Source organism: Diplotaxodon limnothrissa, linkage group LG22 (genome assembly GCF_057381915.1).
Source record: "Diplotaxodon limnothrissa isolate DT_005_m linkage group LG22, D_limnothrissa_male_GT1.1, whole genome shotgun sequence".
Taxonomy (NCBI): Eukaryota; Metazoa; Chordata; class Actinopteri; order Cichliformes; family Cichlidae; genus Diplotaxodon; species Diplotaxodon limnothrissa.
The window spans coordinates 24110587-24123235 of NC_140616.1; the positions used below are offsets into that span (position 1 = coordinate 24110587).

Below are 12649 nucleotides of genomic sequence, written 5' to 3' on the forward strand. Positions count from 1 at the left end.
GGCATTAGGAAAGGGCTGGCCCTTGGCACAAGCTGGTCTGTAAATAAAATGAGCTGATTTAACAAGCCTTGACCCTGATTTACAGATGTGAGTGAAGATGTGAGAAACGCATCGTCTGTTTTTTCCATTTTATTGTTGTGTTTTTAAAGGAGACATTTAGTGGTAAATTGGAAGAGAGCCCAAGATTTGATGAAGGTGTTGGATTAGAGAAATAATGTGCATGTTTTTGTGTGTAAATGTTCTTGTCTGTGTCTTGTGAGTGTCATTTAAATGTGGCTCAGGTATGGAAAGTCTTTGAGTCCACATATTTCCCTGGAGAGCCAATGTGAAAAGCGTAAAAGACCTAATCAAAGGATGCCTGAGACAAGAAAACAGAAAGACATAAAGACTGCTCAGTGAAGAGGCTGACAGCACCTCGGGCGCATTTTGTAATATGATTTTCAGGGCCGGGTTGACCAAATGCCGGATCGGGCCAACTCGTCGACGTGCTGTCTTCTCACCAACCAGACCCGAACTCGCAGCCAAACGCGCTTTTGTGCCATGTTGTTTGTCTGAAACCGAGGAGGTAATTTATGTATTATTTGGTTATGGTTCATTAGTGTGGAGAATTGGAAGTGGGGCGAGGGAGTTTTTCGAAGCCACACACTGGGTCCATCTGCTCTACCAGATTGGCCATACAATATCACACACTGCAGTGAATGTTGCTGGGAGTGAGTTAAGGGGTAGACTCTGTAACGCTGTCTTGCCGAAACATTGTTTCTCACTTCATTTAAGGACAGTTTGCCAATGAGTTGGAGGGCTGCGGCGCATAAACAGGTAGAGTTCTCAAATCAGTCGACTGCTTGTACATCAAATCCTATCTGAGCGCGAGCCAAGAAACGGGAAGCTTTGGGGTCAATCTGGAATTGGTTAAGTGTCTGATACCTTAAACAACTCTAATAGAGGTAGGGAGACTTAGGAAGATTTAACACTGCTCTCTCAAGCAAAGCCCCTAACATAGATGCTGTGTCTAATTTAGAGCTTCCTCAGCATCTGTGTATTTGCTAGGAAGTGAGGTAGTCCCCTACAAGGCTGAAACAAAAATGCAGAACAAACAGATGTGCAACACAATCCTTAAACCAAGTGGCCCTCTGTGACCACTCGTGAACAGATACATTTGGGTCCCCTGAACAATGTGCTGCGGTCAACCGTGCTTAGACATGACACAACAAAATGCTGTTTGCTCCAATCTATCAGAGGCCCTTAGTGCAGCTGCACTGATCACGAGCCGACAGTTGTTTGTTTTCAGAATTCCTGCTAGGAGGCGCACGTTAATAATGACACCCAATCAGGCCATAGCAGAAACAGGGAGGTTGCGATCAGGATGCTGCAGCGCAGACAACCCATTCTTTCACTGGAGAATGTTTTCACACTGGTAATCGTATCCGCTCTGGACTACACTGAAGGGAAAGTTAAAAAGAAACAATCTGCAAGGTCGATAAGCAGCAGAGGGTAAATGCACTCTCTCTGTGCCAGAGGAAGAATTTTAAAATGTGAACTGTTCGGGGGATAAAGCTGCGCAACCTTCTTGAAATCTGCTGTTTTCTTCACAATTATAAGATGCTGGATGTGGAAAAAAAGAAGCCAAAATGAACACTTTAATTCTAATGGAAATGCAAAAAAGACAAAAAAACTCTTTCTCCCAGCGTCACTGTTTTTTATCCAATTAACCAAATACTGCATTGCTTTAAGAAAAGACATGTACCTGTGTACTGCAGCACAAATCCATTGCTGCTGAGAGAGGCGTCGCTGCGGAAAGCCAAGAAGAGCGTGTTGGAGCTGCTCTCAATGCGATCGGGAACATCTGTGCCATAAAAGCTACCCAACAAGGGGCTGAGGGAGTCCGGTCCATCATAGATGTGCAAAAAGTCATAACTTGGCTCCAAGCTGAACCTGGTTAAAGAGAATAACATTAAAAATATAATCACATAACTGCTGCTTAGATAGGCTGCGAGTAAGGTAACATAGCTTTACTAGGATGACTTTGAAAATAAAATGTGAAAAGTGGAAAAGGTTAAAAGATCAACTGAAGCATAAATCCCCCCCTCTGTTGAAAAGTCAAAACATATGCGTTGACATTTTTTCCTTTTTCTTTTCTACTGAATGCTTACTGGTTGAAGGTCAGAGAGATGACATAGTCCTGTGTGACAGTAACTGTCCAGTCACACTCTCGTCCGTGAGGATACGGTTCAGGATAGTCTGGAGACAGAATCAGCCCACTAGGACCTGTCAGGTTCCCGCCACATGGAGCTATGACAAGGAAGAAATCTATTACAGTTCACTGCAGTCGAGGAGCAAACAGCAGTGGCATCTGGACAGCAACTGAACTGCTATCAAACAACAGAGCTGATCTCAGTTTATCTTAAGATGCTGGAATCTTTTATTTTTCATTGCATAGATGTGTGTTTCATTTTGTTTGAGAACTCACTGATAAGTGTTCTTCTTAGCATTTATTGTTGGGTAAGACCAACACATTTCTAGTATGAGCCTCCATCATCCCAGTTAAAAATAAATAAACAACAAATATGATCAAAACAGAGGACACACAATTGTATGGTGTATACTGCAAGTGAACCTCAAATAAACTATATATAGATTACAACTACATGATGCTGCCAAACAAAAAGAGTTTATATAAGTGAGGAAAATATGCAATGTTTAAGCTGGAAGAAGGATGAATCAGAAGTCCTATTAAGTAGTTAAAATAGCCTGCAGGAAACAACTCAACAGTAAATCTTCTTTAAGCCTTTTGGACTTTGATAGCCTGGATCTATATAATGTTTTTTTCCCTGCGATTGTGCTGATGGCTGATTATAGCCAAAAAGAGTTTGTTGTTCTCAAAATAAATACTTATCAGTGAGTGTTGGGATTGTGTCTGATCACCAAGTGTCCCTACGCTTTGGAATCTGACAAACTGCTAACTTTAAATTTTTATTTTTCTAATGTTTTGCACAAGCAAAGTGACAACTTATAATGAAAATCAATTTGAAAAACAAACGAAAAACTTACTGGTCAAAAATTGCCCTAAAACAACACAGCTACATAGCTGTAAGAACCTCAGCTCGTACTCCATGTGCTGTGCAGCTTCCCCACAGGACGTTGGAGCAGCAGTTGATTGATCTAACTGAAACCTAGCTAATGCACACAGATGTTCTCTTACCTCATTCTCACCTGTGTCAGAAGTGTCCGATTGTTCGCCAAAAATGATCTAATTAAGCTAAGTGCTAATTAAATAAGGCAGCTAATCACAAGCTCTTAATTGCTATTGTTAATGACTTCACACTGTTTAGCAGAGAACCACGTGCGATAATATATTAACACAAAGACTGTACAAAGAGTGTAGGTCTGACTGAGAGGTCTGTGTTGTTATTGAGGAACAGGATAATCAGATCTCTCTGTCTGCCGCAGTGACTTCAGTAAATGTCGAGGGAACATGGCAATCAGGTTTGCCACTTAAGATTCACTTAAGGAGTCTGTTAAGTAATCGAGTTAGGAATCTGTATTCTCTACCTGTTCTACAAAAGTCAGGCCAGTAAGAGGAGATATACAGTAGACTGTATTAGGCAGGCGGCAGGAAATAATACGACTATAATAAAATACGAGGAGCCTCAGTCTTAGCACTTGCACAGCAGTAGTAAAGCTGTGATCCTCATCCATACAGGCTTTCGTAATACGGATGGGGTTATGTTGTAGAGTACCTGTGCATGTAGGAGGGTCTGGCTGCCAGAAGAAGCGACCATTGATTTCAGTGCAGGTGATCCTGTTGGCCCCCTGCAGGATGTAACCCGGATCACACTGGAACACCACATGGTCTCCGGGTTCCCTGCTGTCGCCACCGCGGGTCCCATTAGTAGGCATGCCTGGGTCATTGCAGGAGGTTGCAGTAGACACTGAAGGAGCAAAGAAAGGCTCAGTGAGTGAAAGAGTATTTAATGGCGCACGATTAGAAGATGAAAAGAGGGTATTATTGTCATCTCCTGCAGTGAAATGTGTGAGAGCTGAAACTGGTCCCACCCAGTCATGTTCATTTAACTTTCCCATCACTTCCTATCATCCTTCCCCCCCCCCTCTCTCTCTCTCACCAGAAAACTGAAGAGCGAAGCCTTGTTTGCTGGTGAAGAAGTCTGTGGTGAACTGCAGGTTGATAGTGTTAAAGGTGCTGTGGACGTCTTGGGGCAGCACTGAGCCACTTAGCTCCCTCAGCAGGACACCTCCATCCTGGGGCCCATCCCAGATCCGAAGCACATCATGGACCTCTTCCGTGTGGAAAACCAGGAAATGAAGACTGAAAACAAAAACCCAAAAAAACAAACAAACAAAAAAAAACAGACTTCAGAGGCACTGACAGCTGATGGATGAGTCTTTGTGATGAAATTAATGGAAAGCAACCTCAGACAAAAAAAATACACAAAACACCTCTGAAAAAAAGAAGAAGAAAACCCTTATATGTTACAACCCACATGTCCTTCTGATGGAGGGAAGACAAGAAAGGACTGCAATTGTTTTTCAATACATATTAAGAAAAAATTACCCCTATGATAAAGCAACAGGTATAACGTCCGCATTTTCTAAAATGCAATGATGCGTCTGAAGACGACCAGGAGAAATAAACGGATTACCTCAAACCGTATATGTTAAAGAATCAAATTACAACAGCTAATGTGATTAAAGGAGGCAATGACAATAGAGGAAAGACAAAAACACAGTTAAGGTCAAGTGTAAACGAGGGAAACAAATAACTTTTTAAAATGAATCACTGACGCCGGATCCAGAGCATTCAAGGGATGTTCCACAATGTCAGTCAAACAGATACATCTGCCACAGCATTTAATAGTTTCAGTCTAGACATCAGAAAGATGATGCTGTCAAAATATCTACCCTTCACTTTGGCTTAGACAGCTGTCAGCCAGCTGGTGGTCCGATGGATGTGAAAAGCACTATAGCGTGCGGTACGTTTGTGCCTGTTTGTAAGTGCGGTAGCCTCGACTGTGCCGTGATTCATAATGACGCATAGTTTGCAGTGACTGCGTGTACGTTAGATTTTGGACAATCTGTGGAGGAGTAAAAGGGCACAAAGTAGTGCAAGCTAGATCAGATGGCATTTGTTGACTTTGCAGCTTTACCCTGCAAGAGAGACTCAAACGTGTATTTATGATCATTTAAATTGTTGCTTTGATTTTTTCTTCTCTCGCTCTGAAACACACTGCTGTCTGGCAAGCCTTCAAAATAGGTGACTATAAAGTAATGAGGATGTGCTAAACTGTTGTGCTGACACAGAATAAAAGCATTTATCGCACAGTTTATTTGTCTTCTAATGCGCTGCAGCAATAGAAACACAGTCTCTAATGTTGCTTCAAGCGCACTACTTATACAAATTCACCGATACACCTTCAATAAGAGCTCGGATGTGCACAGGCCAGAGGCTACCCGCACATGTGCCGTTTGTGTTTGTTTGTGTGTGGATATAAGTTATGGTGCAAAAATGTCAGAAAATACTAAATGGTGGTGCAAAACTTTAGCGGGAAATTAACTTGAAAATCCACCAGAAAAAACAACTTTATGCTAATTCTCTAACAAACATTTTGGACCGAGGCAAATTCCTGACACTTTCCCCCATGTTTCAATAATTATAGCATTAATGCAAAGCAAACAGCTGCATTCTGAAGTTAAAGTTATTGGAATATAATGCTTATGCTGCACTTAAGTTCATTTGTTTTAAAGAAAACAATTTGTAGAGGTGTGTATATTTCTGTTTTGTGAAGAATCTTACGCGAGCTTTAAATTTCTATAAATTTTACCAGTGCTCACTTTTTAAAGAAAAAAAAAATCTGTGACTTGAATGGTAATCTGTTTCCCAGTATCCTGTGAATGCTGGGGATCATGGTACTTCATGTGCTTTTACTATTCTCATGGCTTTACACACAGACCCACACAGAGCCTTGAGGTATAGATGATGCAGAGGAGAAACAGCAACCCACTGATATGTCGGGTTTAGCAACAAGTTCCCACCGTTTCTGCATAATTGGTGTCAGACTCCGATTCCCATACTGTCTGATGTGTGAGCAGCAGCCAGAGGCTACCTGCACAATGTGCCGTGTGTGTGTGTGTGTGGATACTGTACGTAACCTACTTGACAAGTGCTGTCGCAATGCTTGTGAAAGAAGTGCACATAAAACAAACATGTGCAGACAGGCGGACCAGTAAATACTCACATAAATGAACACCGATAGCTATTTTAAAGGACACGCAGCATTACATAGTCTTACATAAGCTTTGATGCTTTTTACACAGATACGAACACACGGACGTAAACCTGCTACATTTATCAGGCGCACTGGAGCCTTTGTGAGTAATGTGATATAATACTCTCGGATTAAAATGCTATAAATCCTGATGCACATGTCACTTATTTTTACACCACTGTCTGCTAATGGTAAAAACACTTATTGTTGGCATGGCTCTTAGAAAATTGTGAGTTTCTTCTCCTAAATGTACCACTCTAATCTATCACTAAAGTTATAAACTTTAGCGATAGAATTTCTGAGATTTTTCTCAGAATCTGCTAAAGGATCATAATATGCCTCAATGCTGAATAGTGAAAAGTAAAGTTGCGCAAGGATTTTTCACTGGCAAATCCTAGTTATGAGCTTCTTTTTGTTTGTGACCTTCATCAGAACTTTTGGGCTTAGCACCACACATGAATAAATATTGGTATGGCATCACATTCACAACACAACCTTTCCTATGATAAGAAACTGGAATAAATATCATTCCTTCTCATGGTATTCATTTCCCTGCTAATCTCTCTGCTGCTAAAATGCTAATATTACAAATGCATAGATGAGACATCTTTACATTTTTTCTGTTTCTGTTAGAGTCAAACCTTTACATTTTTATTAACGCTAAACAAAAAAAGAAAGAAGAAAAAAAAGACCTCTTTAGGCTGCTGCCACTGCAAACAAAAGTCTGACGAAACAGATCTCAAACTTTCAGTGGTTTGAATCAAAACGTGGGTGTAAGTGTGACCTTTTTTTTTTAAATCAACTCCTGCTGAAGAGCACTTGAGCAGGACAATTGACTCTGAAGTGCAGCAGCACAAGAAAGCGACTCTCCTTGACAGCTCACAGGTGTAAGTAAGCAAACCTTTTGCACATGCCACAATTGCGATGATCTACTGAAGCATTTCTCACATGACCCTAAGCGTCATTATATTTGTAGTAGTTTGAGTGTTGCTCTGCTAATATTCCGCATGCTGACTATTCCCTTCACTTTAAGCAAACAAAGACTGTGTTCAAAGGTCTCCATCCTGGTCATGTACGTGCCTCTGGCAGTTAGATGCTTGTTATGCAAATGCTGTTATGAAACCCTCAGGTACTATGATCCACTTACGCTCCACCTCCCCATACTTTAGACAGGAGATGCTGAAATGTTTCACTGAATTTGCCAGATTGAATAAATGAATAAAACCAAAAAAATATTTTTTCTTCAAATATATGTATGGGCATCTGCCTTCTTGTTCTTGTGTGTGTGTACTGAGACAATATTGATTTTGTGCTTGAGCATAATGGTTTTTTTGGGAGTGGGGGATTTGCCTAATCCAGAATGTCAGAATCAAGCACAAGTCACGTGTTGGACCAACTCACGTGTAGAAGAATCTCATGCCTTAAGTCAACCAAGCTGTTTAATAGCATTGTTCTCGATTTCCAGATGTGTGTGTTAAATAAAAGAAGGAATGGTGTGTGGAAAGACAGAGGTGTAATGAAACAAGGAGCAAACACACGATCAATGTTAATCATTGCTGGGTTGCTGGAAGAAGAGAATACTAGCAGGAGAATAAGAAGTTGATGGCAAGCAAAGGAAGCTCTGGATGTAAGGATGAGCAGTTGAATTGATAGGATGGACGTTGGGGTGCATGTCGGGATAACTGGTTTCTTTTATAGAGCATCTGAATACCGCATCTTTTTTTCTGAGTCAGGAATGAACACTCACATGTGAGGGATGCGAAGAGAGTGACATCTAGAATACAGAAAGAGAGTAAGAGTCCTGCAGGACGATTGTAAGAACACATGCTGACATTAGAGCTCTCAGAAGAACACGTGCAAGACCATTGAGAATGTACTCGTCTTTTAAAGAACCAATCCTCCTGGCAGGCATTTTTCTTTGACTATTCCCTGATTTTTTTTTTTTTCAGAGGGACCAGGACCAGGAAGACAAATGTTACTTTCCAACTAGGAAGCAAGCCTCCCCACTTAACTCAAGTACTTTGCGGGGGTTGGGGCGGGAGTGAGGTACAAGAAAGATGAATGAAGCAACATATTGAGAAAAGTGGGTATTACAGTTTATCTCGCTAAGGAAAAGGAAATTTGGATCTCTGCGTGCAGTTAACGTTTTGTGGAATCACAGGGAACCATGTTTTGAAGTTTACGGTGAGGGGTCTCCTTTTACACTCAGTCCCCTCTTAGCAAGATAAAATGGTTCAATCAAGTGTCAGAGGAATCGCCGCGAGGAGACGAGATGGAGAAGAGAAGGATGGAAGAGATTTCTTAGGTCTCTTTTGATTCTTCCTTAACTATTTTGTATTCATATGATAGAAATAGAGAGTGTCGAGAATCTCTCATATGAATACAAAACAGTCTAGCTGCAATCAAAAGTCCTGTGGGGAGTCTTCAGAGTAGGTGCATGCGTGCATGAAGATGATAAATAAGTAAGTATGTGCGGATGTGTATGGATATGTGTGGTGTGAAGGGAATGACAAAGAAAAGAGATGTAGAGCAAACACACTCCTGCAACTCTTTTTTTAAAACTAATTGAGAGCGTGTGTATAAAGCAAATGTCACAGTGAAAGCTAACCTCATCAATAAGTGTAAATGTGGCCTCTGTGGGACTGTCCCTGTGGGATCATTCATCAGGATGGAGACGCATTTATACAGCAGGCTTTAAAAAAGACGGAACAAACGAGACAGTGCGGTCGGCATCTCTTCGCCGGCTGGACACCTGAAAAACTCTGCGGTCACGGCGATCTTTGTCCAGTTCATTTACTGTGAGGCACATGATGTAATAGCATGTAAGCAGTGTTATCATGCAGAAGAAAGTAAGGTTGCAATTATTCTTAGGCAGGAAAAGGTATGAAAGACATTGGAAAATGAATCAGTGAGATAAAAGCAGAGGCTGAAGACCCCCCCCCCCCCCAAAAAAAAAAAAACCCACCTCATGGTACCCAGCCTGTTATCATTCCCATTTCGTCATCATTCTGGCATCTTATAGACAAGCGCAAAGTGTCCTTTGGTATTGATGCCTTGATGTGGTGAGTTTATGGTAATGGTGAGGTGACAGGTTTGTCACTCTAAACTCACATATGGATGCTTGTAAAGTGGGTAAGTGCCATGGTTACACCGTGAAAGAGCATTATTGACTAAGAAGACTTATCTTTTTGTCTCCAGCAGTGCAGAGGTTGGTGCACCAACACCAAATAATAGCTTGTGTTATCACTGACGCCAAATCCTTCTGCTCACATACATGTTGTGAAATCAGGCCCAATAGTACCATGTCACCCCAACAGAGCACTTTGCTCTCAGACTGCAGGCTTGCTTGTGGTTCCTCGGGTATTTAAAAGTAGGAGACAGACCTTTCAGACCCTCTTCTGTGTAAAGGTTAGGACACCCCTACTTTTAAGATTAGGCTTCAAACGTTCCTTTTTGATAAAGCTTATAGTTAGGGCTGGATCAGGTGAGACTGAACCTTCCCTTAGTTATGTTGCAATAGGCATCGACTGCTGGGGGTTTGCCATGATTTACTGTTTCTTCTTTTTTCACCACTTTTCACTCTTTGTGTGTATACACCACTCTGCATTTAATCATGAGTTATTACTAATCTCCACAACATATCTTTTGTCCTGTCTTCCTCCCATCAACCCCAACTGGAATCGACAGATGGCTGCCCTTCTCCGAGTCTGAGTATGTCGGAAGATTCTCCCCGTTAAAAGGGAGTTTTTCCTCCCCACTGTCACCAAATGCTTGCTCATAGCAGCCTGCCTGATTGTTTTTTTTTCTGTATTATTGTAGGGTCTTTACCTTATAATACAAAGTGCCTAGAGGTGACCGTTGTTGTGATGTGATGCTGTAAATAAGACTGAATTCAACTGAATTGAATTGAATTGACAGAACTGCAATATTTGATGCAGGGGGATGAGGCTGACCACATTTATTTTCTTCTCAGATTTATCCTTTATTCCAATTATAGCACTGATGCCTTGCGAACAGTTAAAACCAAGTTCAATATCATAAATACAAATTAGAGTATATGTTTTCTTACTGAACACTGTGTTTAAGATGAACATTTACAGCTTCGTTGTTAAGTTTACTATGTGGTCTGCAGCAGTAACCACTGAATGTTACCTCAGTAAAATGGCTCATTGCCTCCCTTATCATCGCAGTTCATTTGATCTTGTTATTATCTCTTCATGCCTATAATCCACTCTTTGCTTCCTACCTATATTTTAATTCCATCAATGTCCCCAGGTAACCTTGTCTCTAGGCTGTATATATGTAAGCGGTCACTCAGCACAACTTCTGGTCTCTCACACATACTCAGTACAGTTTGATTAGTGTGCTACCTTCAGCTACACCACATGATACACAAGGAATCCCTGGGCTAATGCATTGCAAATTCCTCTCAATAATGAATTTCATGCGTAGGATCAAAGACATGAGCCAGAGCATACCTTCTAGAGGAATGCCAGGGAGCCAGAGGAAGGGACGACACTAATGAACCTAAACTAGCAATCATGAGGGACCTGGGAATGTCAGATGTTCAAGATATGCAGCGGCATTCACGCATACACAAATCTACGATGACGACATGCCGAACGTGTCTTTTTAAAGACATGTTTGCATTGTTTGGGATGGAAAATAGATATGAATCAGACACTAACCAAACAAAAACACAGAAGTCCTGAAACAAGGAAGAGTGGCACGATTAAAAGTGACGCATTAAAAGGATTAACACTACGGCAAAACCTCTGCTGTTGTGTTTGGGTGAGTGTTGTTGTCTATATTTGTGACTAGATATTACTCCTCATCAGTTATGATTTATGTCAGTTCAAGTATACTGGAATACAGAGGCACACATCAAATAACAGTGTAGTGCATATATAAAGATGCATTAGGCATGATATACATTATTAGGATTAGTATGAGATCTTGTAGTGGAAGTTTATCCAATTAGTGATAAGAGATCATAGATCTCCCACTTGAACCTTTTTATTGTGTACCTATGGATTTAGGGGATTCTCCCAGAGGCTGAAGTACACTGTGCCATGAGGCTTACACGATTATTTTATCAGATTTAATTGATGCTCCATCACAGCACACTGATCCAGTTATCCAGTGCTATTCTGAATAAATGATAAATTTCTATACCATTCAATATATCTATACCATTGTATGTATGTATATAATACACACACACACACACACACACACACACACACACACACACACACACACACACACACACACACACACAAACATATATGTGTGTATATACAATTTTAAGACTTGGCAAGGACCAGATTATTTTTTTACCCTGAGATATAAAACCTTGGAATTTATAGAAAATGCACTTTCTTTTTACCATGACCATGGCTTTAACATCCTAATGACCTCATCATGTGTAAAATGTTTTGTTGTGACACTGCAGGCTCAAAAGAACTCAGTAAACTCTTGCACAATCTTACATTTATAAGAACACAAATTGAGTGATTAAACAAACACACAGAAGCCTGAAGGTGTTTTTCCTTCCTCCAAGGGCAAGAGTAATGGCTACGTATTGAATTATGGAGGTAAGACGAGGTGAGGCGAGGTAAAGAAGAGCAAATAGTTTCATTAACAGACTGACAACACCAGGGGGTGAAACGATGAAAATACTGAATATAAACTTAAGTTTCTATTGATCAAAAGTGCAAAAGTGTCAAACAAGGAATGTATCAAAACCAATACAACCTGCAAGATCTCTCAAAAACTCAGAGCGCTTGACTTGCTTTTTTTTTGTAGTCTGACATCTTTAGACTCAGAGGACGCATTTCCTTTCAACCAGTTGTAACTCAGCTGTTGGCCAACAGTAGCTCACTGAAGATTGATTACACAGCAGCCTGTGAAAGTGATGAATACCACTGCAAAAGGGGGCTGGGCTAAATTGGAAGTATATTGAAAGGTGGTAGATTGAACGAAAGCCTGTAAAAAACAATGTAATCAGAAAACTAGACTGAGAGCAAAAAAAAAAAAAAAAAAGAAACCAAGGACTGTTGTTCAGACCTTATAGTGCTTCCTGGGGCCGCCTCGATGGTCCACATGCAGTGCAGGTTGTGCTCGTATGGTGCCGGGTAGCCCGGAGAGAGGATACGACCGGAAGGCTCGTCTTTGATGGTCCCCCCACACTCGGCTGAAAAGTAGAGTGAAAGCAGCGAGGGGGAATAAAAGAAGTTAATAATGATTGCTACAACAAAGGTTAGCATACTTAACAGACCAAAAGTTGCATTACTGCACTTCCAGTAAAGTACAGCTCATCGCTTCCCTCTCATCATTATTAATTATTGACATAGCAGTCAAATCCT

General features: G+C 40.9%; 1 protein-coding gene across 1 annotated transcript in view; it reads right to left on the bottom strand.

Moving 5' to 3' along the window:
* The window catches only part of csmd2 (CUB and Sushi multiple domains 2), a 284791-nt gene that overhangs the window by 87123 nt on the left and 185019 nt on the right, over window positions 1–12649 (bottom strand). Inside the window, exons 26-30 of the mRNA XM_085346642.1 lie at window positions 12351–12477; window positions 4122–4324; window positions 3738–3929; window positions 2151–2289; window positions 1745–1932 (exon numbers count right to left, since the gene is read on the bottom strand). Coding sequence (XP_085202768.1) covers window positions 1745–1932; window positions 2151–2289; window positions 3738–3929; window positions 4122–4324; window positions 12351–12477 — 849 coding nt within the window. The remainder of the gene's footprint in view (window positions 1–1744; window positions 1933–2150; window positions 2290–3737; window positions 3930–4121; window positions 4325–12350; window positions 12478–12649) is intronic.